A 25,346-nucleotide genomic window follows, 5' to 3' on the forward strand; every position below is an offset into this window, starting at 1 on the left:
TGGACAGTGCAATCGCACCCTCAGGCTGCCCACCCTCACCCCCACACACCGTTTTTCTCCAGAGTGGCCAGAGGACACCTTTGGATGCCAAGTCGTGGCATGTGCCCCCTCTGTTCAGAACCCTCCCAGGCTCCCACCTCCCTCCCCACAGCCCACAAGGCCCTGCATGATCTGCCCAGTCACCTCCCTGTCCTCACCTCCTCCTAGCCTCCTACTCCTCGCTTGGCTCCTGGCCTCCTCAATGTTCCCCCAAAACACCAGGCAAGCTCCTGCCTCAAGAGCTTTGTACTGTCTGCTCCTGGGCCTGGACCCTCTCCCTGTAGCATTCAACTGGCCAGCAGGCAACTCGTAGCCAAACTGTCTCCTCCCTGCCCTCACCCCTAATATGAAGTAGCTTCCTTCTGTCACACACCATTCTGATCAATTCTCAATTCTTCTCATAACTGGCAACCTCCAGTTTACTGATTTGTTTACCTGGCTGTGATCTGCCCCTTCCCAGCCACCCCCCCAGTAGAGTGGTAGCCTCATGGGGGCAGGTCCTCTGCCTGGCACGTTCTCAGGCCTCTCCCAGCTCCCAACACAGAGCCAGGCACGAGGCAGATGATCAATGCTCTGGGGTGAAAAACCAAACCTGCCATTGTACAAATGAGAATTCGGCTCAGAAGGCAGTGGGGCGGGAAGACATCTTACTGGCTTTTACCATCCCACTCCAGACACCACCCCTTCACAAAATTCCCAGCAGGTTGCACCCTGCTCAGGAATTCTGCAGCTTCCAGAGCCAGGCCCGCCCTTGGCACTCAGCCCTAGTGTCACCTGCTCCATGGTCTCAACTGACGGCCAGGCCAGGGGCAAAAGCAGGAAGTGGCCCATGGCCACCAGCTGCCCTGGCTCTGGGCTTCTCAGAGCCCAGCTGGAATCCAGGCACTGCCCTCTCCTTCCTGGACAATACGGGAAGGGCAGGTCACCTCTTTCTGCCTCAGTTTCCTCATTTGGTAAGTGGGAATAATGCCATGCCTCAGAGGGTAATTAGAAGGGTTTGAAAAGTTCTTATTGTGGTGCCCAAAAGGATGTTTGTCCTGTAAAACCAAAGGAAAACTTACAATGAGTCAGGATCACATCTCTCCTCTGCTCCAAAGTGTTCCTTCCTATGGCCTCCAAGGCCCTGAGCAATTGCCCTGTAGCCTTCCTGCTCTGAGCCCCCACCTCCACCTTGCTCATTAATTCCAGTCAAACCTAGTGGTCAAGGGAAAGTCAAACCTACTCCTGTCTCAGGGCCTTTGCAAATGCTGACTCCCTGCCTGGAATGTCTCCTCAAGCCTTTCCACATCCTGGCTTCCTCTCAACACAGACGTCACCTCCTCTGACTGCCCCTACTGACCACTCTGCTCTCCTAGGCGGGTTTGCAAGGATGGCCACTCCCTGTGGCAGTGCTTTCCAGAGTGAAACCCATTAACCACTTTGATGTCCATCAGCAGGAAGTTGGCTAAATTGGTCTTGGAACTGGCCCAGGAAGCAATTCAGGCTACAGTGCTGAAAACCAAATGAGATGCACAGAATTGATAGTGTCCTCCAATTTTGTCCTTTTTTTAAAAAAAAATGTTTGTGTATGTTTCTGGCCTAAGTAGAAACAAGCAGCTTGGAGGAGATAACCAAACCTGGTTGGAGTGAGAATGGAAAACTTTCTGTTTTATAGCCTCCAATGTGATCTGGGTTTGTCTTTTAAGACTATTTTATAACTTTTATACCAAGCAAATATTAATTTGTAACTTTTCAGTTGTACTGAGAAGCCCCAAAGCTGAACAGCTCAGCCATAGCCTCACCATATGACCTGGACAAGGGTTGTCACTTTCCTAAATTTGTTGTTCAATCTAAAATGGGGAAAATAACAGTGCCAACCCCGTCAAGTTGTCAGCAGAATTAGGATGAGTCACAGTAACCCAGTGCCTGGCAAGTGTGAGACTCTATTCCACAGGACAGTTCACAAAGGTGACAGGGGCACCTCAGAAGGACCTTGGCACAGCCTTTCCAGGCAGACCTGGCAAGATGATTCTAAATCCGCTTCCTCTCCAACACAGCATCGCCCTTACAGGAATCAGCCCTCGGCACAGCAGACACACAAGCCTGAAGACCCACAGGCTCCATCCGGAGGGGGATACTAGAAAACCAGAAAATTAAAAGCTCATGTAGAAGAGTAACTGGACTTAGTGGGATTGGTCAGACTGAGGAACACTACACAGATGTAAAAATAGCATGGGGCAAGGGAAATACAGCAATAATAATAGTTGGGAGACATCAATACCTACCTTCAACAATGGACAGAACATTGAACAAAAGATCAACAAGGAAACAAAATGTCAACACACAATAAATCAACAAGAGCTAAGAGACATGTACAGAACAATCCACCAAACAGCAGCAGAATACACATTCTCATCAATGGCACATGGAGCATTCTCTAGGAAGGCATATAAAAGGGCTGAAATCTTATAAAGTATGCTATCTGGCCACAATGGAATGAAGTTAGAAAACAAAGGAAGGAAATATTGGGCAATTCACTACTATGTGCAAATTAAATAACAGATTCCTAAATAACCAATGAGTCAGAGAAAAAAATCACAAAGAAATTAGAAAATACTTTGAGATGAAAGAAAATTGAAAATACAACATAGGAAAACCTACAGGATACAGCTAAAGCAACATGCACAGGGAAATGTATAAATGTAAACATATATCTCAAAGAAAATGAAAGATTGTAATTTTCTGTATATCAATTATAACCCAATAAAGCATTAAAAAAAAGTTTGATGAATTCTAACAAATATTTAAGAAAGCTACTGACTGATATTTCTTATGAATATAGACACACACCAAAAATCCTCAACAAAATACTAGTACAAATATAGCAACATATAAAAAGAATTATGCACCATACCAAGTGGGATTTATCCCAGAAATGCAACGGTGGTCCAAAAATGTCAAAATCAACACAATACATCATATGAACAGAGTAAATCACAACATTATCAATAGATGAAGAAAAAGCATTAGACAAAACCCAACACCTTTCCATGATAAAAAACACTCAACAAACTAGGAATAGAAGTTAAGTCCTCAACCTGATAATGGACATCTACACAAACCCACAGCTAACAATACTTCATGGTGAAATATTGAAAGCTTGCCCTCTAGGATCAGGAATAAAATAAGAACGTCCACTCACACTGCTAGTCAGCACTGCACTGGAGGTTTCTAGCCAGGGCAATTGGGTAAGAAAAAGAGGTAAAGACAAAGGAAGGAGGAAAACTATTCACAGATAACATGATCGTGTCTCTAGACCAGCCGTGGGCAAACTACGGCCCGCGGGCCGGATCCGGCCCGTTTGAAATGAATAAAACTAAAAAAAAAAAGACCGTACCCTTTTATGTAATGATGTTTACTTTGAATTTATATTAGTTCACACAAACACTCCATCCATGCTTTTGTTCCGGCCCTCAGGTCCAGTTTAAGAACCCATTGTGGCCCTTGAGTCAAAAAGTTTGCCCACCCCTGCTCTAGACAATGTTTAGGAATCTACCTACCCGCCCCCCCCAAAAAATAAAAATAATAAACTATCAGAGATAATAAGTTCAACAAGGTTGCAGAATGTAAGATCAATATACAAAAATCAGTTATATTATTGTACAGTAGCAGTTAATCTGAAAATGAAACTAAGGAAACAATTCTATTTACAACAGCATCAAAAAGAATAAAATACTTGAGCCGTTTGGCTCATTGGATAGAGCCTCGCCTGCCTGTGGACTGAAGGGTCCCGGGTTCCATTCCAGTCAAGGGCAGGCTCCTTCCCGGCCCGGGCCCTGATCAGGGCATGTGCAGGAGGCAACCAATCTATGTGTCTCTGTCACATCGATATTTCTCTCTGTCTTTCCCTCTCTCTTCCACTCTCTCTAAAAATCAATGGAAAAATATCCTCAGGTGAGGATTTAAAAAAAAAATTAAAAAGAATACTTGGGCCCTCACCAGTTTGGCTCAGTGAATAGAGCCTCGGCCTGCGGACTGAGGGGTCCCAGGTTCGATTCCGGTCGGGGGGGCGCATGCCTGGGTTGTGGGCTCAATCCCCAGGAGGGGGCATGCAGGAGGCAACCAATCAGTGATTCTATTTCATCTTTGATGTTTCTCTCTCCCTCTCTCCCTTCTCCCTCTCTGAAATCAATAAAAATATTTTTTTAAAAAAAGAATACTTGGGAATAAATTCAACAAAAGAAGTACAAACTTAGTTGCTGAGAGAGCCGGCACCAAGAGTGAGCTTCTCTAGCCATAGCAGTCCCCTGCTGACATCTCCCCACCCTCCAACACACACACAGCCCCACAGCCTCGATCAGAGTCATCATCCAGAGCTCAACTCACTGCCTAATACACGAACCACATGGGAAGTAGAATCTCAACGGATTGAGATAATGCTCCAGAGAATGACAGATTTGCACCTTGTTTTATATACATTACTAGAGGCCCGGTGCATGAATTCGTGCACCGGTGGGGTCCCTCAGCCTGCACCCTCTCACAATCCTGGACCCCTCAGGGGATGTTGGATAACTGGTTTCGGCCCAATCCCCGCAGGCCCAATCCAGACAGGAGGGAGCCTGATCCCCGCAGGCCCAATCCAGACAGGAGGGAGCCTGATCCTGGGCATTGAGCATCTGTCCCCTGCTAGTCAGTGCTTAGGTTTTTATATATATAATCAAAAGAGGAGAGGAGAGGTCTCTTGAGTTTGCAAGACCGCCATGCAGACCTTCCCTGAGCTAATCAGGTTAGCATGTGGCCCCTTTTTGGCCACACTGGCATCTTCCTCTGACAACAGTAGCAGCTGCACCAACCATCTGAATAGCCCAGAATATGGAAGCCTGAAGGGAGAATAGTGCCCTGAGTCTGAGCCATTTGCATTGGACCTCAGGTGTGTACCCTTAAATCTGCTTGCCTGTCTGTTAGGACTATAGGTCAATATAATCCTTAACGGCCATTTATAAGCTTCCCACCACAGGAGAACAAAGACAAGGAAGACTTGTCCAAGCTTCTCAACAAAGGACAAAGACCAGGAAAACTTACTGGGCACCAGGAATCAGACCACATAAGGAATTAAAACTGTCCTAAAAACACCTGATTGAGCATTCGCTTTCCATTCACATTCTAAGCCCCAAAACCCACTGACAAGAGCTTCCCACCAGTGACTACATATAAAGATGAAACTCCAGCTCCTGGGTGCTGCCATCATCAACCCAATATCTCCTTGGCTCAGCCCTTCCCTTTGTATATCCCTTCCCTTAAATAAATACAATTTTTCTTTAAAAAACAAACAAACAAACATTTACACTAAAAACTAACTAACTAACTAAATAAATAACCTAAATAAATGAAAAGACAGCTTGCATTCATAGATCTACAGATTCAATGCAGCCCCTATCAAAATCCCAAGAGCATTTTTTTTGCAGTAATTCATCAGTTGATCCGAAAATTCATAAGGAAATGCAAGGGACGAAGAATGGCCAAAAGAAGCTTCGGGAGGGAAAAAGAACAAAGTTGAAGAAATCACATTTCCCAATTTCAAAACTTATTACAAAGGTACAGTAATGAAGACTCTGTGGTACTGGCATTAGGGTAGACATAAAGATCAAGGGAATAGATTTGAGAGTCCAGAAACATACTCTTGCATTTACTGCCAACTGATTTTCAACCAAGAGTGCCACGACCATTCAACGAGGGAAAAAATAGTCTTTTCAACAGAGGCCTGGGACAACTGGATAAGCCACATGCAAAAGAAGGAAGTTGGACTCCTACCTTACACTATATATAAAAATGAATTCAAATGGATCAGAGACCTAAATGTAATAGCTAAAACTATAAAACATGTAAAAAAACAAAAACAAAACCAGGAATAAATCTTCATGACCTTTATGGATTGGGCAACGGTTTCTTGCATATGACACCAAAAGCATAAATGACCAAAAAAAATATAAATGGGACTTCATCAAAATTTCAAACTTTTCTGCTTCAAAGGATGCCATATGTTCACACATAATGGGAGAAAATACTGTCATGCACTGCTTAATAACTGAGAAATGCATCACTAGACAATGTCATTGTTGTGCGAACATCATGAGTATACAGACACAACCTAGATGGGAGAGCCTTCTACACAACTAGGCTATGTGATGTAGCCTATTTCTCAAAGGCCACGAACCTAAATAGCCTACTGTACAAAACAATACACGATTAAATCAAGTGCAGAGAAATGATGCAATCAAAAGAAGCAGTAAAAATGAGATGTATGAGGCTGCTGTGGGTGTACAATGGCATACTGTTCTATAGCAAAAATTATTTTAATAAGTAGAAAGAGTACATTTTAAAATAATGATGAAAAGTATAGTATAGTAAATACATTACCTGTAACATAGTTGTTTATTATTATTATCAAGTATCATGTATTCTACAGAATATCTTGTGTTATATTTTTATAGGACTGGCAACGCAGTCGGTTTGTTTACACCAGCATCACCACAAACACGTGAACAATGTGTTGCACTATAATGTTACAACAGCTATGATGTCACTAGAGGACAGGAATTTTTCAGCTCCATTATAATCTTACTAGAGGCCTGTTGCACGAAAAGATTGGTGCAATAGGCCTTCCCGTCCCCTGGCTGCCTACACCGGTTTTCTTCCAGCACCCGGGACCCAGGCCTTCACTCCGGCCGGAGCTGCCTTCAGTCTTCGCTCCGCCGCTTCGCGCCAATGTATGCAAATTAACCGCCATCTTTGCTGGTGGTTATTTTGCATATCTCGCTGATTAGCCCATGGGAGGAGTAGCGAAGGTACGGTCAATTACCATGTTTGTCTATTATTAGATAAGATGGGATACCATCCTATACACAGAATGACCACAATGTCATTATGCAACACATGACTGTATTTGCACATCATTCATCTCATAAAGGACTAGTCTTGATACCAGATTTAAATAACTTTTACAATCAACAATAAAAAGACAAATAATCCAAAAGCAAAAGAGCAATCCATGGACCAACAAGGGAACAGGTCTATCAATCCATCTCTACAATAAAACCCATCTCTAACCCAGCCGACATGGCTCAGTGGTTGAGCATCGACCTATGAACCAGGAAGTCATGGTTCAATTCCCAGTCAGGACAGATGCCCGCGTTGCAGGCTCGATCCCAGTGTGAGGCATGCAGGAGGCAGCTGATCAGTGATTCTCTTTCATCATTGATGTTTCTGTCTCTCTCTCCCTCTCCCTTCCTTTCTAAAATCAATAAAAATATTTTGGGGGGGGGGGGTGAGGGCATGAGTGAGGGGGATGGGGGGGTAATGTGGGGATAAGGACACATGTAATAACAATAAAAAAATTTTTTTTAAATATTTTTTTAATGACTATTTATTTGGGGAGGTTAGTCTAGAAAGTACAAGAGAGTGGTGATGTTGGATGGAATAATACAGTTATAAAAATAGCAAAGCTTTCCATGTACCGATATACAAAGATCATTTTTTAAGAAATCAATAAGCTGATTATAAAATTTGTATGTAAAGGCAAAGGAATTTGACTGGCCAAAACCATTTTGGAAAAGATAAACAAAGAAGATTCTCCCAGCCTGATTCAAGACTTACTATAAAGCTACAGTAATAAAGAAATGTGGTTTTACCCAAAGAGCAGATGCACGAAATGGACCCCCATGAACATGACCAACTGATTTCTGACAAAGGCAACTCCAGGGAGAAAGGATGGTCTTTTCAATAAATAGTATTGGAACAACTGGACACTCATATGCCAAACAAATTATAAACCTCAATCTATACCTCATAAGTCATACAAAAATTAACTCAAGCCCTAACCGGTTTGGCTCAGTGGATAGAGCTTCGGCCTACGGACTGAAAGGTCCCAGATTTTATTCCGGCCAAGGGCACATACCTGGGTTGTAGGTTCGATCCCCAGTAGGGGGCGTGCAGGAGGCAACCGATCGATGATTCTCTCTCATCATTGATGTTTCTATCTCTCTATCCCTCTCCCTTCCTCTCTAAAATCAAATATACTTTAAAATAAAAAAGGATCCAACTACTGATGCACACAGCCTAGATGGCTCTCAAATGTATCATGCAGAGGGAAACAAGCCAGATTCAAAGGGCTGCATAAGCCCTTTTATATGACATTCTAGAAAAGGCAAAACCAGAGTGGAGAACCCATCAGTAGGAGTCAGATATGAAGGGTGGGGAGGGGTGAGTACAAAAAGGCACAGGGGCCCTAACCGGTTTGGCTCAGTTTATAGAGCGTCGGCCTGCGGACTGAAGGGTCCCAGGTTCAATTCCAGTCAAGGGCTTGTACCTTGGTTGCGGGCACATCCCCAGTAGGGAGTGTGCAGGAGGCAGCTGAATCGATGTTTCTCTCTCATTGATGTTTCTAACTCTCTATCCTTCTCCCTCTCTCTTCCTCTCTGTAAAAAAAATCAATAAAATATATTTTAAAATATATATTCTTTCAAAAGGGCACAGGAGGTTTTGGGGGGTGACAGAAGTGTTCTACGTGTTGATTGCAGTGGTTACACAACTCTTTGCATTTGTCAAAACCTTAGAACTATACCTAAAAATGAGTGGAGGTTTACTAGGGTTAAATTAAACCTCGAGGGAGAAGAAAAAATAAAATAAATGAACAAGCACTCTATGTGCTAATACACTAAAATCACCAAGAAATACTGTTAAGTAACAATCTCACTGTTCAGAACAGGGTGTAAAGCTGTGTATGGGGGAGAATAAAAACACATTCATATTTGCTTCTATTTGCACTGAGAAACTGGGAGGACACACAGGAGACTGGAAAGAGTGGTTAGCTATGCTAGGAGGAGGAGGACAAGGCCTCTCTCCATCTTTTATGATGGTTTTGAACTTGAGGCTGTGTTGGACATATTACATATTCGAAGCCTCAATGCTTCAGAATAGTGTATAAAAAAGAGTACTACTCAAAAAAAAAAAGAAAGAGTACTACACTGCAGTGGGGAAAGCTGATAGACACTACCTTAACCAAGAGATCAGGGTCAACATCGCTTGTGTTAAGCCTCATTGATACTCATGACAGGATGCAGAGAGAAGGGCACCTTACCTCTATAGTCTTCCTCCCCCAAACCCAAAGCCCTGGTATAATCATGAGAAAACATAAGAGAAACCCAAATTGAAGGACATTTTATAAAATACCAAGGTTGTGAAAAACAAGAAAAGACTGGTGCTGCCACAGACCAGCCGAGACTCAGGAGATGTGACAATGAAATGCAACGTGAGATCCTAGATGGGGCCCTGGGACAGAAAAGGGACACAGTGAGGGAAACGGAAAATTTGAATAACGCCTGGCACTCATCAATGATAATAATATACTAAAGTTAACTTCTTAGTTGTGAGAAATGTACTATATTAAGGTAAAATGTTGACATTAAGGATAGATGAAGGCCAAAACTGGTTTGGCTCAGTGGATGGAGCGTCGGCCTGCGGACTGAAAGGTCCCAGGTTCGATTCCGGTCAAGGGCATGTACCTTCGTTGCGGGCATATCCCCAGTGGGAGGTGTGCAGGAGGCAGCTGATCGATGTTTCTCTCTCATCGATGTTTCTAACTCTCTATCTCTCTCCCTTCCTCTCTGTAAAAAATCAATAAAATATATTTTTTAAAAAAAAGGATAGATGAAGGGCATATGGGAGCTGTATCTATCTTTGGAACTTTTGTAAATATAAAGCTTACTTATTTTTCATAAATCTAGAATTATTCCCAAATAAAAAATTTATTAAAACAAGGGTAAGAACTCCTCAAGGCACTAAATAGCAGGGACATGGCATGAGGTGGTCACATTCTGGCAGGACTTCGGACGGTCAGAGATGAACTCACGGTGGCCCTGGGGGGAGGGGGACAGGGGAATCTAGAAAAGAGGACCTGCAAGAGCCATACACCGATGGAGGTGGTTCTCATGCAAATGGTGATAGGAAACTGCCTCACTCTGTACACATCCTAAAGGAGTGCATTTTATTTTACAATGAATACAGTCGAGTAATTCTTTTAATTAAAAAAAGGGAGTTGAAAAATCAAGCTAGAAGTTGTTTCTCACTTAGTGCTGGAAGTATATTCCAGGTAGGGCCTCCCCACCTCCGAAAGCAGCCACCCTGAGCTCCCCAGCAACCTGTGCCAGATAGGGCAACAGGAGATGCCACCGGGGCAGAAGCTGAAGAAGCCGAGCTTCCGTCAAAAGGGCTTCCGCCCAGACGAGGGGAACTCCGTGTGGCAAGATAAGCCATGCCAACCCAAACCACAGGAAGGCTCCCTCCAGCTGAGTGGGTGGCTCCTGGCCTCCGGTTACAGGCTCCCGTCTGGATTTCTAGATCCCGGCACTCCATTGCCAGGTAAAAACTTCTCAAGGCATCAACCTCAAAGCCCTAGCTCCCCAGCTGCAGGGCCAGCTGGGGGCCTCCTGGGCGAAGAAGCTGTGACCCTCAAGAAGGACCGTGCCCATCAGCACCGAAGACAAAGGCCCCATGGCCTGGGACAGACAGGGCTGTGTCCCTGACCCACAACAGGGGGCTGGCCTGGCTGTGCCAGGGTGTATCACCCAGCAGGCGGGTGTAACCCAGCTGGGACTGTTCCTGCCTGCTCCACTTGCCTGCCAGCCCGCCAGCCCCAACACACTCTTATCTCTGGGAAAATGTCATGTGGCAGAGTCTCCAGGGCGCCTCCTCCTACGTCTGGGCATAAGAGTGTCACCGGGGCCCTGGACAGCTCTGCCGGCTGCTTGTCCACAGCCCCATGGGTCTCCCGTGATAAAGAGAGCAGCGGTTCCCCAAGCTGTAGCATATGCCTGAATATCCCCAGGGTTCTTTGTTTTGTTTTGTGTGTTTTTTTAGGGCCTTCTGGTAAAAGCCGGAAGACCTCCTGGACAAATTCAAAAAGGGCTATAAGCACTTCCCCAGGGGTTTAAGTTGGTCTGGGGAGGGGTCTAGAACTGGGATCTGGTATTTTATGGCATCTCCCCATGGTGGACACGAACAGGCTACCAGGCTGACGGGTGACAACCCCCAGAGGCTTCTTTGCCTAGGTTCTTGGTCCACGTGGGCACCAAGGGGGGGAAGTAGGGGCTGACTTCAAACTTCCCGTCCCTGTTTTGAGATGCTGGAGTGCCTGGGAAGAGTGGTGTCCGCTCCTGCCGGGACCACCTGGCACCCAGACAGAAACAAGAGTGGAGGGGGCATCTGACTGGTAGCTGTGCGGGGGGCATCATCTTACAGCTGAGGAGCCAGCCCAACGAGACATCCAGGCCTGCCCAACCTTCGGGTCTTAACCTATTATTACTCTTTTTGTCAAGGGGCAAATCATAGCCCACCACAAAGACAATGCTCTTCTGACTCCCTGGAGCACCCCATGTCCCCAAGTGGGCTGTGAGCCCCCAAAGACAAGTCCCAGAGTGGTCCTCTGGCCGCCTCCTCAATGCACATTTATGCAGTGAAATTAATTCAATGCTGGTTTCTAGGTCATTAATTTCTTTTTCTTTTAAATTTTTTCAGCCTTACCCAAGAATATGTTTTTTATTAATTTGAGAGAGAGAGAGAGAAGGGGATAGGGAGGGAGAGAGAGGGAGGAGAAGGGGAGGGAGAGGGGGAGGGGAGGGGGAGAGAAACATTGATCAGTTGCCTCCTGTATGCCCCCAACTGGGATCGAACCCAAAACCTAGGTATGTGCCCTGAGTGGGAATTGAACCCACCACCTTCTGATATACGGGACAACACTCCAACCAACTGAGCCACCAGCCAGGGCAGTACATTCATTCAATATGCATGTTCCTACTCTGCCAGGACAGCAAAGGACACACAGACAAAAATCCCTGCCCTTGAAGCCCTGCTATTCTTGAGGGCAGGGAGAAGACTGAGAAGAAACAAGTAATTTCAGGTGCTAATAAGAACGCTGAAGAAAACCCATCAGGACAGGCGGTCTGAGCGTGCCGAGGTCCTGTGTGAGCTGGAGCAGGTCAGGGACAGCCACTCAGGGAGGTAACGTTTGAGCAGAGACCTGAGAAGAGACCGGCAGGTCAGGTAGCACAGAGCTCTGAAAAAGAGAAAATGCAGATAGAGGAAGAGAAAGGCCCAGGGTTGCCCTAGCTGGTTTGGCTCAATGGGTAGAGCATCGGCCTGCGGATGGAAGGGTCCCAGGTGGGGTTCTCGTCCAGGGCACATGCCCGGGGTTGCGGGCTCGGAGATTCTCTCTCATCATTGATGTTTCTATCTCCTTCTCCCTTCCTCTCTGAAATCAGTAAAAATATATTTTTTTAAAAAAGAAGAAAATAAGAAAGAGAGAGAAAGGCCCAGAGTGGAAGTGAGCCTAGGAGGTCCCAGAGGCAGCCAGGAGGGCATGTGCCTGGAAGGATGAGCAAGGGGAAAGGAGAGGTCCCAGAGGCAGCCAGGAGGGCATGTGCCTGGAAGGATGAGCAAGGGGAAAGGAGAGGTGACAGGGGTCATGGGAGGAGGACTACTTGGGCATCTACCCCAAAGGAGGTGGGAGCCATGGATATTGGTGAGCAGAGGAGGAATGTGTCCTGACTCAGGTGTTCACAGGAGCCGGGTGGATGCTGTGGGGAGTGAGGGTAGGAGCTGGGGGACCAGGGTAGAGGTGAGTGCACTGGTCCAGAGTAGAAGAGGTGAGAAGGGGTGAAGCGTGGGGAGGACATGCTGACAGTTCCAAATCTGCTCATTGAACTCCGGTGAAGCAGTTACTTGGTGGTGCCCTAGACATCACACCCAGGTAGTCATGGCCACATACCCAGTGCTGGCCACCGACCTCCCAATGTCCTCCTCCACATTCTACACAGGCATACCCTGTCCGGTGCAAATCCTGGGACTGAATGACTGGAAATAGCTTCGATATCCATTACCAAGAGCTCGTAAATAAAGGTGTCTTTGTATTGTGAAGTACTACACAGCTGTGAAAAAGAAAAGAAAGTGCCCTATGGGTAACAGGGCATGAGCCATGAGCTGGGGCCCACAGCCAGGCAAGACGGGTACGAAGGTACAACGAGTTCAGCAGCCATCTGTCTGCTTCGAGCCAGTTCCTGCCGTCCTCCTCGCCTCAGCAGAAAGACCTACTGCCTCCTTCAAGAAGCACTCCCTCACAACCATCCCCACCCCAAGGATCCATAGCAGAGCCTCCATCTTCCTCATGCCTCCTCTCACTTCACACTGGAATGTGCCACCTGAGAGGGTAAGGACCTCTTGAGCCTCACTCACCATGACATCCCTATGCGAACATATCCTCTGTCACTTGGTATGGAGGTGCCTTTCTCCACCAGGGACATACTGGTTGAGTGGACTAGTGGGTAAGAATGAGGGCTCAGAGGCCCCCACCTGCCTGCCCATTTCTGCCCCTCCACTGCCTCATCAGGGAAATGGGGCCGACCCAAGATGACGTACAGACAGTACTAGGTGCCTGGCACACAGCAAGTGCCTCACAGACACGGAAAGCCCATTCGGAGTGGAAGACCAGAGCCACACCCTGTCACCAATGAAGGAGGCAAATCAAGCAAGTGAAGCATAGCATTGGGCTCTTCAGTGGGCACCACAAGGATTCCACAGGGTTTGTATTACTCCTTGACACCCTGCCTTGTTCCAGAAACTTCTGAGGCCATGCTGAGGCACAAAGACAGAGTGCTGGAAGCGTGGAAACCAGCCCCCATGAAGCCAGACCAAGGGGAAAGGAAGTTGGAAGATTTGATGAAGCCAGGTGCCGGAAGCCGGTCCATCCTTGCTGCTTGACACAGTCGCTGCAGGAAAGAAACATCTGCACAGCATATGTTTCAAGGGACCTGGCATATATAGCATATTGTTCTTAATATGTTTGCTCTTCTTAGCGCCATGTGTTTTAACCAGGGTCACCTCTCCGAGAAAGGTTGTTTCAAGGGACCTGGCATATATAGCATATTGTTCTTAATATGTTTGCTCTCCTTAGCGCCATGTGTTTTAACCAAGGTCACCTCTCCGAGAAAGGTTGTTTCCCCAGGTGGGGATTTTTCCCTGAGGTTAGGGAGGGGATACAACCCCTTAACTAAGTGCCAGGCGGATAGTTAATCACTTTAACTACAAACAATCATGCTTAAGCTACATAATCTTTACTCCCTGGAATGGAGATAAGAAATGCCCTAACCTTTGCAATAGAAATTGACAGGATTAAAATCAACTGGTATAAATACAGATGTAACAAGACAATAAACATCAGATCCTAACCAGAACTTGGCCAGAACTTCGCTGGAGATCCTGACCAGAACTTGGCTGGAGTTCCTGGCTAGAGATCCTGGCTAGGCTGCTGATCAACTGAACGCTGTCTCCGTGTCATTCCTTCTTTGCCGACTCCATCCACACCTTGGGGAACCCCTGGACCTGCTGGGGTTGGTCCCCAGCAGCCAGGGGTGAGGGTGCTATTCCACACGAAGGCCAGCAGAACTGTGGCATAGGCCTACCAGGCTGGCCAAGGCTCTGGGTTCAAATCTGGCCACCTGAAACCCCAGCATCGTTGGGCACACCTCTATGACTCAGTTTCCTGGCCAGTAAATGGGGATCAAGCACTGGCCTCAAGCGTGAATCATGGCACCCAGAGGGTGCCGTCACCACTCATCTGGACGCCACAGGGACTTTGCTGGCCCCCTGCCTCCATTCCTCACCCCTCTGGGACAATCATGAAGCTCTCAGTAGCAGTTACAAACAACACATAAAGACCTCTAGGACATGTTGAGTGGACGGAAAACAAGTTGACAAACTTGGGTTTGTCCCAGTTCTGGAAAGAAGACATACTTTCAAACAGCCCACCCCTAAAAGTGCTGTATATTCCTACAGATACCAGCACATACATATGTACATAAATACATAAGCGGCGCCTGGCAGGGTATACCCTAAACTGGCACGTAATGCTGGGAGGAAGGGACAGGGTGGGCCATGTGTTCTTCCTCATGTATCATGGTTTCCCTTTATACAACAACACTGTTACCAGTGTTCTACTTGCGTAATTAAAATTTATGAAAAATCAGCCTCCGATGAGCAGTTTCCTGACCCTCACGTGCCTGCTGATTCTTGCTTCCATCTCAGTCCCTTTTCCACATGTGCAGCAGGCACCCGGCAGGCCAGGTGTGCAGGGCCCTCTGTTCCTGCTGTTCCCTCTGTTCCTGCTGTTCCCTCTGCCTGGGATGCTCTTCTCTGGGGTTTCTGAGGGACTGGCTCCATTGCAGGACACCCACCCGGACCTCCCCTTCTGAAGCAGCCCCCTGCCCAGCCACTCTCTCACCTGCCCCTCTATTTTCACTGCATTTCTTGAACTTCAGAATGTTCTTGCTCATGTAACCATTCACCTGATCTCTGTCCATCCCAGTCCCCGCTGGATGCCCAGCACCTGGCTCAAGGTAGGTGCTATGTAAGGTATGCACAGCTAACCAAATTATTCTAAAAGCCAGAAGTCGCCCAATCTGCGACCTCAACCCCATCCTCAGACACAAGTGCCATGGTCCACTGTTTACCCCACTCACGAAAGCCATGGCCACATCTTCCCAGCCCCACTGTGCCTGGGTGTCTGACTCTGGGTAAGGCCCAGCTCAGGCCTTGGCTCCCGTGCTCCTCCCTGTGTAACTTCAAACCAGTCCCCCGGTCTGGTCTGGTCTCGGTTTCCCCACCTCTAAAGCAGGGATGCTAAGAGCAGCACCTGTTTCCCAGGGCTCTGGGACCTTGTGGTCAGATTTTAGACATGGCACAGGGTGATTGTACACTAACATCAGCTCTTACTGTTAATGTCACAAACACCCAACAGCAGGTGAAACCAGAAGGGCCACCCAGCATCCTGTTCAAGCCGGAAGAGACTCCAAGGAGGAAACACCTCAGTACCCAGCAGGGGCCTCATTGCCAAGACTAACAGAAACCCAAATGCACCCAGAAGCAGGAGTCTTTCCTCTTCAGTGCCATTCTGCCTCACAGGTAGGGCTACTATTTTCTTTTACTCAGATTGTAGCTAAGACCCTATAAATATCTCATTATTGGCTTGCATTTTTCCAAAGCTTTAACACAATAAGGGCTTAATTACAGCATGCGCTTAGCAACCCCAGTAAATTAAGGGTTAGCTGATGTTCCCACTTTTTTCTGCAGTACAGGGGCCTATAATTTTGGCATTTTCATTCAAATAGGGCCAAAACTTGGCAGATGTGATTCTGAGCCACATGCAAACACCAGGAGAGGCACAGGATCCCATTACAAGACCAGCCCCTTCTTCCCACTCTGTCTTTGAAATCTCTAAAGGAAAAAAAAGAAAGAAAACTCCAACTCTAGAACTTTCCATAAGCCAGTCCTCTGCCCTCACCCAGAACTGAGGCTAATTAGCAGGGACTTTCAACCTGTGAACCTAAGGAGGGCCATTATCCCTTAAGACAAATAATCCTGCCGAAACCAGTTTGGCTCAGTGGATAGAGCGTCGGCCTTCGGACTGAAGGGTCCCGGGTTCGATTCCGGTCGAGGGCATGTACCTGGGTTGCGGGCACATCCCCAGTAGGAGATGTTCAGGAGGCAGCTGATCGATGTTTCTCTCATCGATGTTTCTGGCTCTCTATCTCTCTCCCTTCCTCTCTGTAATAAATCAATAAAATATATTTTTTTAAAAAAAGACAAATAATCCTGAGCTTCGGAGAAATTTATCTTTCTGGTTATAAATCACAAAATGAGCAAAAACCAAGAATCATGTGGAGAGACAACCCACATGTGAGGTTTGGGGGGACACACATTTTTCCAGGCTTTTTACTATACAAATAAAACTATTTTGAACAAGATAGGAGTCATACCATCCATGTGGTTTGGGACTTAGCAGGTCTTACATGGCTTTCTGGGCCATTAAATCCTCTTCTAGATCACTATTTCAGTAGGATGTTTGGGCACATTGTCTAGCGAATTCCCTACTGTGAGGCATTTATTTATTTATTTTGGTAATCCTCACCAGAGGATATTTTTTCCATTGATTTTTAGAGAGAGTAGAAGGAAGGAAAGGAGGGGAGAGGGAGGGATGGAAAGAGGGAGAGGAAGGGAGAAAGAGAAACATCGAGTGGTTGCCTCCCACAGGAGCCCTGACTGGGGCCAGGGATTGAACCTGCAACCCAGGTACATGCCCTTGACCAGGAATCGAACCCGAGATCCTTTGGTCCTCAGGCCAGTGCTCTAACCATTGAGTTAACCGGCCAGAGCTATTAGGCTTTTTTTTTTTTTAATATATTTTTATTGATTTCAGACAGGAAGGGAGATGAGAGAGAGAGAAACATCAGTGATGAGAGAGAATCATTGACTGGCTGCCTCCTGCACACACCCCACTGGGGACTGAGCCCGCAACCAGGGCATGTGCCTCTGACCAGAATCCTACCCAAAACCCTTGAGGACAAAGGCAGATGCTCCATCCACTAAGCCAAGCCACCTGGGGCTTGTTAGACATTTTTGCTCCGAATTTCCCACCACCATAAATTAAATGAGCAGAAATTATTTTCACAGACAAATATTTGTTCGCAGCCACCTTTCCCACTTAGAAACAAACCAGGAACAGGATCCTGCTAGCATTTCACAACCTGGGGAACAGGCAGGCATGTGGTTCCCCAGCTGGTTCTGGCTTGCACTGCCAGGCACTCAATTAGTGTTTGTGCTAAAATGCAGTGTTACTTATATTAATAAAGTAATTATGAATTCCTTTTCTTTAAGGAAAAAGAAATTAACAACTGATCATCAGACTCCTAACCCCGGGCTATGGAAAACGCATAGGTCTAATGTTTCACAAGGATTAGCTCATTTGATCCTTAACGCACTCCCAGGAGAAAAGGACCATTGTGATCCCCATGATCCAGAGAAAACTGAGGCCCAGGGAAGGGGATGGCCACATTCCCATAGGCACCTGTAACCTCTTCCATGATGACTGACCCGTGTACAGAGGCCACACAGGCAAAGGCAATTCAGTTTTGCCCAAAAGAAAAGGTAATGAAGCCCTGGCAGTGGAGCTCAGTTGGTTGGAGCGCCGTCCCGTACACCAAAAGTTGACCAAAAGTTGACAGGTTCCATTCCTGCTCAGGGCACGCGCAGGAGGCAACTGACCAATGTTTTTCAAATTGGTGTTTCTCTCTCTCTCTCTCCCTCTTCCTCTCTAAAATTAATAAAGAAGCCCCAGCCAGTTTGGCTCAGTGGATAGAGCATCAGCCTGTGGAATGAAGGGTCCCGGGTTCAATTTCCATCAAGGGCACAAGCCCAGCCGAAACCGGTTTGGCTCAGTGGATAGAGCGTCGGCCTGCGGACTGAAAGGTCCCAGGTTCGATTCCGGTCAAGGGCATGTACCTGGGTTTCGGGCACATACCCAGTGGGAGATGAGCAGGAGGCAGCTGATCGATGTTTCTCTCCCATCGATGTTTCTAACTATCTATCTCTCTCCCTTCCTCTCTGTAAAAAATCAATAAAATATATTTTTAAAAAAAGGGGGCACAAGCCCAGGTTGTGGGCTCAATCCCCAGTAGGGGGCATGCAGGAGGCAGCCAATTAATAATTCTCTTTCATCATTGATGTTTCTATCTCTCCCTCTCCCTTCTTCTCTGAAATCAATAAAAATATTGACTTTTTAAAAAATAATAATAAAATTAAATTAAATTAATAAAGGAAGGAAGGAAGGAAATGGAGGAGCAGCCATCATTGCCAAGTGGCTTCACCCACTTAAGATCCACTAAGGGACAAAGCAGCCAAGGGGCAGACCCATGCCCATGTCTGGCAGGGACATGAGCCAACAGTCATCCTGCATTTGTCAGGCACCCACTGTGTGCCAGGCAGCAGCCATGTGTCCCTGAAGGAACACAGCACCAAAGACCAAATGGAAATGCAGTTGGAGATAGTAGAGTCCCATGGGCAGCTGTTTCTCGTTAAAAGAAAAATGGCACCAGGCCCTTACATGCATTCGAGGGATCTGCTCACTGAGAAAATCAAAGTAAAGCTAAAAATCTGTGCACAAAAGGGGCCAAATGCTAACCTAACAAGCTCAGGGAAGGCCTCAATGGAGGTCTTGCAAACTCAGAGACCTAAAGTAACCACAAAGGATGGTCTGAAATTAAACTAAAAGCAGTTATGGTGGGTAGTTATATCCTAGGCCGGTATCTTCACTGACAAGGTCAACCTTTACCTTAACTGAGCCTATCTGTCTTTTTGCATCTATGATAACATACCCTTTAAAACGTCTGGGTAACTTGTAACTTCCCTTTTTCTGGACCCCTTGGGGCACAACCTAACCTGCTAGGTGCCAGAACAGATACCACAAATTCCTTCATTATCATGTTAATTGATCCTGCACCCACCTAAGTATATGTCTATCATTTTACTTTTTATCCAATCCCAGGGGTTTCCCCACTTTGCTTCCTCCCGCCTCTCTAGTCTATCACCAATGGATTTCATGTGACCCACCTATGTCCCTCCTTTGATTGCAATGTATAAATACAGATGTAACCCGCCATTCTCCGGAGCATTATGTCAATTCATTGAGGTTCTGCTTCCCGGCATATGTCGACAGTTTGGCTCAAATAAACTCACAAAAATTCTTTACACATTCCAATGGTTTTTTACGTTAACAAATCAAAGGTGAAAGCCTCAGCTTGCCCAGGACCAAGAAGACAGTAAGGGCACCAGCAGCAGTTTTCCTCTACTCGGAGCCCTCCTTAGCCCTCAGGGCTCTGCATGGCCTACACCCACCAAGACTGAGAAACCTCCCCAACTTCATCTCCGCCCCTTATACGAGCACAGTCCTACCTCAGTGCCTTGGCACTAGCCGTTCCCACAGCCTGGGATGCTCTTCCAGCAGGTCTCCACTGGAGGCTCCTCCTTCAGCTCCTTAAGACTTTGATCAAATGTCCCCTTCTTCCTTGACCCCCTCCCTATTTAAAACCATAACCCCCCCCTCCCCCATTCACTCTCCTCATGCCTGCTCTTTTTTCCATAAGTTATCACCTACCAAGTTTCTTCTTTATCTGCCCCCTGCTGGAAAGCCAACCCCCCCCTACCCCCCCTACCCCCCCCCCCCGCCCCCCGGAAAGAGAAAGGGTTTTTGTTTTTTGTTATCTTGCCCTGGGCCTAGAACAGGGACCAAACATGTTTCAATGAAGGAATGAAAAATGCAAAGATTTCAAGCACTTTTTCTGTGCTAGATGCTCCCAAGCACTCTAAACCCAGCGGCCGCTAACCAGTGGTCCGTGAGGTCCGAAAGGTTGGCAACCCCTGATTTAAGGAAACCTTTGGAGCAGGGGTCGCCAACCAGTGGTCCTCGGACAACTGGTGGACCGTGAAGTCCGAAAGGTTGGCGACCGCTGCGTCTAAACGATCTCATTTAATCGTCACTCCACTCTCATTGAGGGGCACCAGGTGACTTTATCTGCCCTAAGAAGTGAAACACACCCAACCTGGAGGCCTGTGGAGTAAACAGGCTCAGTGAGGAAAGGCTCGCAGAATCAAGCCCACGCCTCAGGTTGGAGGCTTCAACAGTGGCCTCCTCCTGCTCTTTCCCCAAAGAAAAATCTCCCAAGCCCCTCCCTCTCCTTAGGGCCACAGGTCTACCTACTGGTGCAGAGCCAGAGGTCTTTTTGTTGTTGTTTTTATCCTCACCCGAGGATATTTTTCCATTGATTTTTAGAGAGAGTGGAAGGGAGAGGGCGAGACAGAGAGAGAGAGACGTGAGATAGACACATCAATTGGCTGCCTCCCACACAAGCCCTGACCAGGGCCCGGGATCGAGCTTGCAACCGAGGTATGTGCCCTGGACCAGAATCAAACCCGGGACCCTTCAGTTCACAGGCTGATGCTCTATCGACTGAGCCAAATCGGCCAGGGCAAGCCAGGGGTCTTAAACGCAAAGGTTTACAGGGACAGAAGGCAAATGTGAAACGGGCCTGGGCAACACTAGGGAGTGGTGGGGACTGCTGCAGCTCTAGTGCCCAGTCCCAGTTTGACCCGGCAGCAAGTGGCTGCTGATTCTGAGATCCAGGCCCCAAGTGAGATGGAACAGGGAGATCAGAAAATGAGGATTATAACAGCAGCAGCGATGGGTACATGGGTATAGCCAAACATGGTGAAGCCTTAATCTCTAAAGATCTTAGATATTGACAGCTAATTAAAAACAAAACCTTCTAAACACCAGGCAAATGAAACGAAAGGTCCAGCAAGCAGGTCTTGGGCCTCAGGGCCACCCATGAGCAACCCCTGGTACAGGGCTAAGTTAACTGGGTCATTCCCACTTGGACCACATTCTTAGAAAACCCACAAGGAGGAGACAATGGAACAGAGCAGCTTGCGCTGACCCCCAGGCACATGCCCTTGACACGCTCTTGTTTGTTCCTTGAAACCAACAGGGATATTCACGGTACAAGTCCTTGGTACAAGGGAAAAAGTAGTTTGACCAAATTCACACAAAAAAGTAGGAAATAGAATTCAAAATAAGGCCCGCCTGCAATCCTTTTAGAACAGGGCTTTGTAGCTGAGGGGCCTTCTCCACATTCCAGAAATAAAAACAAATTAGTTCTGTGAGAGCACCCCTTACCCAAAGAAAGGCTTTTTACAACTTTGGTTCTCAGGCCCTGAATTAATGCTCTTAACATGGGATATCGCATTGCAGGCTTCGGGAGGAGGTTGCCACAGGAGCCAGCTCAGTAGTAGTTGGCAGTCACCATATGCCAGGGTGGGCGGCAGAGAAAGCCAAGGGGCAGAGGGACAGAAGAAAGGCAGAGAGGAGCCTCCACCCACCCAGAGCCCCCGATTCCTCACTGAACAACCTCACACAAGAGCCTGTTTCCCACTCTGTAAAATGAGATCACAGCAGTTCCACCCTCACAGGCTTAAATGAAGTCAGTGTGAAACTTGAGAGCACTTTAATCCTGATGAACTTCTGCTGTCTATACGAGAGGAGCTAGATCAATAAATAATGGCCATATGGACCTACTGTGTGCCAGGCACTGTGCTAAGTAAGCACTTTCAACACACTAAGTCACTGTATCCTTGCAACAGTCTTGAAGGACAATCACCCCATGTCTAGTAGGGGAAACCGAGGCTTAGAGAGGTCAAAAACCTGTTCAAAGGCAAAGGTAAATGAAATGGACCGAGCTCTGTAGACACCCACCGGAAGTCTGGGCAATCAAGGAGATGGCCATGCAGAGGGGCCCACGGCCCAAGCCTGGCTGACCCAAAACCAACATCTTTCCACCACAGTGGACAGAGAGCAAAGCGCCAGAGACAAAAAAGGAAATTCTGGCCCTGGCCAGTGTTGCTCAGTGATTGAAGCAGTGGCTCATTCATCAAAGGGTCAAGGGTTTGATTCCCAGCCAGAGGCCCCTTGCCTGGGCTGCGGGTTCGATCACCAGCCCTAGTCAGGGCATCTGTGGGAAGCGACCAATGAATGTGTCTCTCTCAGGGTCATATTTCTCTCTCCCCCTCCCTCCTTTCCACTCTCTCTCTCTAAAAAAAAAAAAAAAAAAAAAAAAAATCAATGGAAAAAATATCCTCACCCAACTGGCGTGGCTCAGTGGTTGAGCATGGACCTATGAACCAGGAGGTCATGGTTCGATTCCAGTCAGGGCACATGCCTGGGTGGCGGGCTCGATCCCCAGTGTGGGGCTTGCAGGAAGCAGCCAATCAATGATTCTCTCTCATCATTGATGTTTCTATCTCTCTCTCCCTCCCCCTTCCTCTCTTGCTAAAGAAAAAAAACAAACACACCAATAAAAACATTTAAAAAAAGAAGAAGAAGGAGGAAATGCTAGGAGCAAAACCCCAAGCTTCTGGGAAGGCAGGGGCAGTCAGGGACCCAGCTGGGCTCCCGCCAGCTTGGTGGCCTTGAGCAAACAGAAAGTCCTTTCTGAGCCTCCCTGCTCATCTCTAAAGTGGGGATAAGAGAACCTCCACTCTACTTGCTCATCATAGGAATCAAGATGCTGATTCAAGAAAGAAGTCAGCCTGGCACCTGCTGAATGAATGAACATTATTACCTAACACTGATAACAATAATAACAGCAATAATAACAACTATGATATCATTTGGCAACCGCAGTCACAAATGGAGTCCTTCCTGGAATGGAAATGTGGCCGCCCATCTGGGAGGCAGAAAAGCAAGAGGCTAAAGAAGAAAGAGAGGGGAGAATCAACCGCCTTTAATGACCTCAGGACCGTTTCTCATTCATTAGCTTCCTGAATCCCTGAAACAGCCCAGAAAGTAGAATTTGCCCACTAGACAGATGGGCAAACTGATGCTTCAGGGCTACCCAAGGAAGACCTTATCCCAGCTCTTGCCATGAGGGCCTGATCAGACACGAAGTACCTTTTGTCCTGGCCAGTATGACTCCATGGTGGGAGCATCGGCCAGCACACCAAAGGGCCACAGGTTCGATTCCCAGTCAAGGGCATGTACCTGCGTTGTGGGTTCAATCCTCGGCCCAGCAGGGGAGGGTTCAGGAGGCAACCAATCAATGTGTTTCTCTCTCTTCCTTCCCCTCCATTCTCTCTAAAAACCAATGGAAAAAATATCCTCTGATGCGGATTAGTGACAAAAAGGAAAAGAAGGAAAAAAAAGTCCCTTCCCAGGCTCCAAGAAGAGCCCGCAATTGGCAGGCTTTAGCTTGGGGGCTGGTCCCTGTCTTCCAGGACCCTGTAAATCCTGACATGGTCCAGGAAAGAATCCTGTAGAAAGTTCCCCCTGGGGTCCTACTTCCAACTGCGAAGAGAGCAGTTCAAGTCTCATACTTCACCACCCTGCTCTTCCTATGCTCCCATCACCCGCTGCCACAGAGCTTGAACCGGACACTCAGGGGCAGTTCGGGCACTTGGGCAGACTAGTCACTAGGAGGACAGACAAAAAGATGAACTTGGAAGAGAGGAGCTAGTGTTTTCCAGGCACCAAGCTGAAGAGTCAGTCCGAGAGCCAGACAACAGGGTTCCCTAGGGTCCAAACAACCAGTCAGACACAGAGGTCAGCTGGGGTAACCCACCAGCGGGATGGCTGTTAGTCTGTGAGGGGCACGGGTGGGCGGCCAGACGGCACAGGTGACCCCGGACAGCTAGCTAGACAGCAGGGAGCTGCCCTGCAGAACTGGACAGATGGACAGCCAAATGGTGGTAGCAGGGAGGCCTATCCAGGATGGAATCAGCCAACCGGACGGCAGTGACTGCTCCAGATAAATGGACAGCCAGCCAGACGACAGGTCGGCCCAGCAGAGATCGAGGTGGCACGTTTCGGACAGAGATGGGAGACCTCCCCCTGCCCCACTAGCAACCAGATGGCAGAATTCACCCACTAAACCTGGGGACCAGAGAGTCAACGGGGGTCCACCGCACATCCCGGCCCACGCCTCCCAGCCTGTAAGACTCCCCTTGGGCAGGGGCCGGCCCCCCAGCCCCTGCAAGGCGCCCTAAGCTCACAGTGTCCCACAGGGCCCGCCTCCCTGCCCCTGACCCCGTCACGGGCACGCAAGCGCCGCAGTTACGCTGGAGGCGCAGGGCGCGCCATTCCCCGTCCGCCCTCCGCGCCCTGGGCCACCGCCCGCCGGCCGTCGCCACCGCGTTCACTCACCGGCCCACGAAGTTCTCGAGCACCGAGCTCTTGCCCGCGCTCTGGCCGCCCACCACGGCGATCTGAGGCAAGTCCAGGTGGCAACTCTGACCGATGGAGCTGAAGGCGTCCTGCAGCTTGTTGACCAGCGGGATCAGCTCTTCCATCCCGCGATTGCCCATGGCGCCGGCGGCCCCGGCCCGAGCGCCCAGCGCTCCCCGGCTGCCCCCGTCCCTCAACGACGCGGTCCCGTGGCGTCCGCGGCCGTTGCTCCCCGCCCGCCCGGGCCTCGGCGCGACACCCGCTCCCGGCTCGGCCTCACGGTCGCCACTTCATCCGGTTCTCAGGCGACACCCGACCCGAGCGACCTCCCGCCCGGTCCCAAAGCCTTCGCGCCACCCCTGATTGGCTAACTGCGCTGCCACTCATGTAAACCAGTCAATAAGAATGAGGCACGGTCTTAAGGCGGAGGGACCCGTCCCCCTGGAGACCTCCTCGCGGGTTCATTGGATGTTAAGAACTGTCGCTATTAGGCTTGGGCCAATACCAGCGGGTAGCGACACGTCAAAACCGGTAGGTGGTTTCGGAAAAGACATGTTGGCTCCGCCTACTAAGAGGAGTTCCCGGGCAGCAGGAAAATCGCCAGTTTTATTGGCAGGGAGACCCTCCAATCAACAACGCTGGCCAATGATGTTAGAGATCGATTTTTTTTTTTTAA

At 48.1% G+C, this 25,346-nt stretch overlaps 1 protein-coding gene and 1 non-coding gene across 9 annotated transcripts in view; both read right to left on the reverse strand.

Moving 5' to 3' along the window:
* DNM2 (dynamin 2) overlaps nucleotides 1-25,003 on the reverse strand; it is an 85,439-nt gene extending 60,436 nt beyond the window's left edge. For 3 of the 8 annotated variants that reach the window (XM_006105732.3, XM_006105729.3, XM_006105727.3), the window contains exon 1: nucleotides 24,650-24,997. In XM_006105732.3, coding sequence (XP_006105794.1) covers nucleotides 24,650-24,810 — 161 coding nt within the window. In that variant the 5' untranslated portion in view covers nucleotides 24,811-24,997. Of the gene's footprint in view, nucleotides 1-24,649 lie in introns of all 8 variants that reach the window. The other 5 variants (XM_006105731.3, XM_006105730.3, XM_006105728.3 and 2 more) reach the window with 5 other exon arrangements.
* LOC111823838 lies at nucleotides 10,930-10,992 on the reverse strand. The gene has a single exon (XR_002826951.1). It is a non-coding gene; the product is annotated as a U7 small nuclear RNA (small nuclear RNA).
* Nucleotides 25,004-25,346: the final 343 nt, after the last annotated feature.

This window comes from Myotis lucifugus, unplaced genomic scaffold (genome assembly GCF_000147115.1).
Source record: "Myotis lucifugus unplaced genomic scaffold, Myoluc2.0 scaffold_719, whole genome shotgun sequence".
Taxonomy (NCBI): Eukaryota; Metazoa; Chordata; class Mammalia; order Chiroptera; family Vespertilionidae; genus Myotis; species Myotis lucifugus.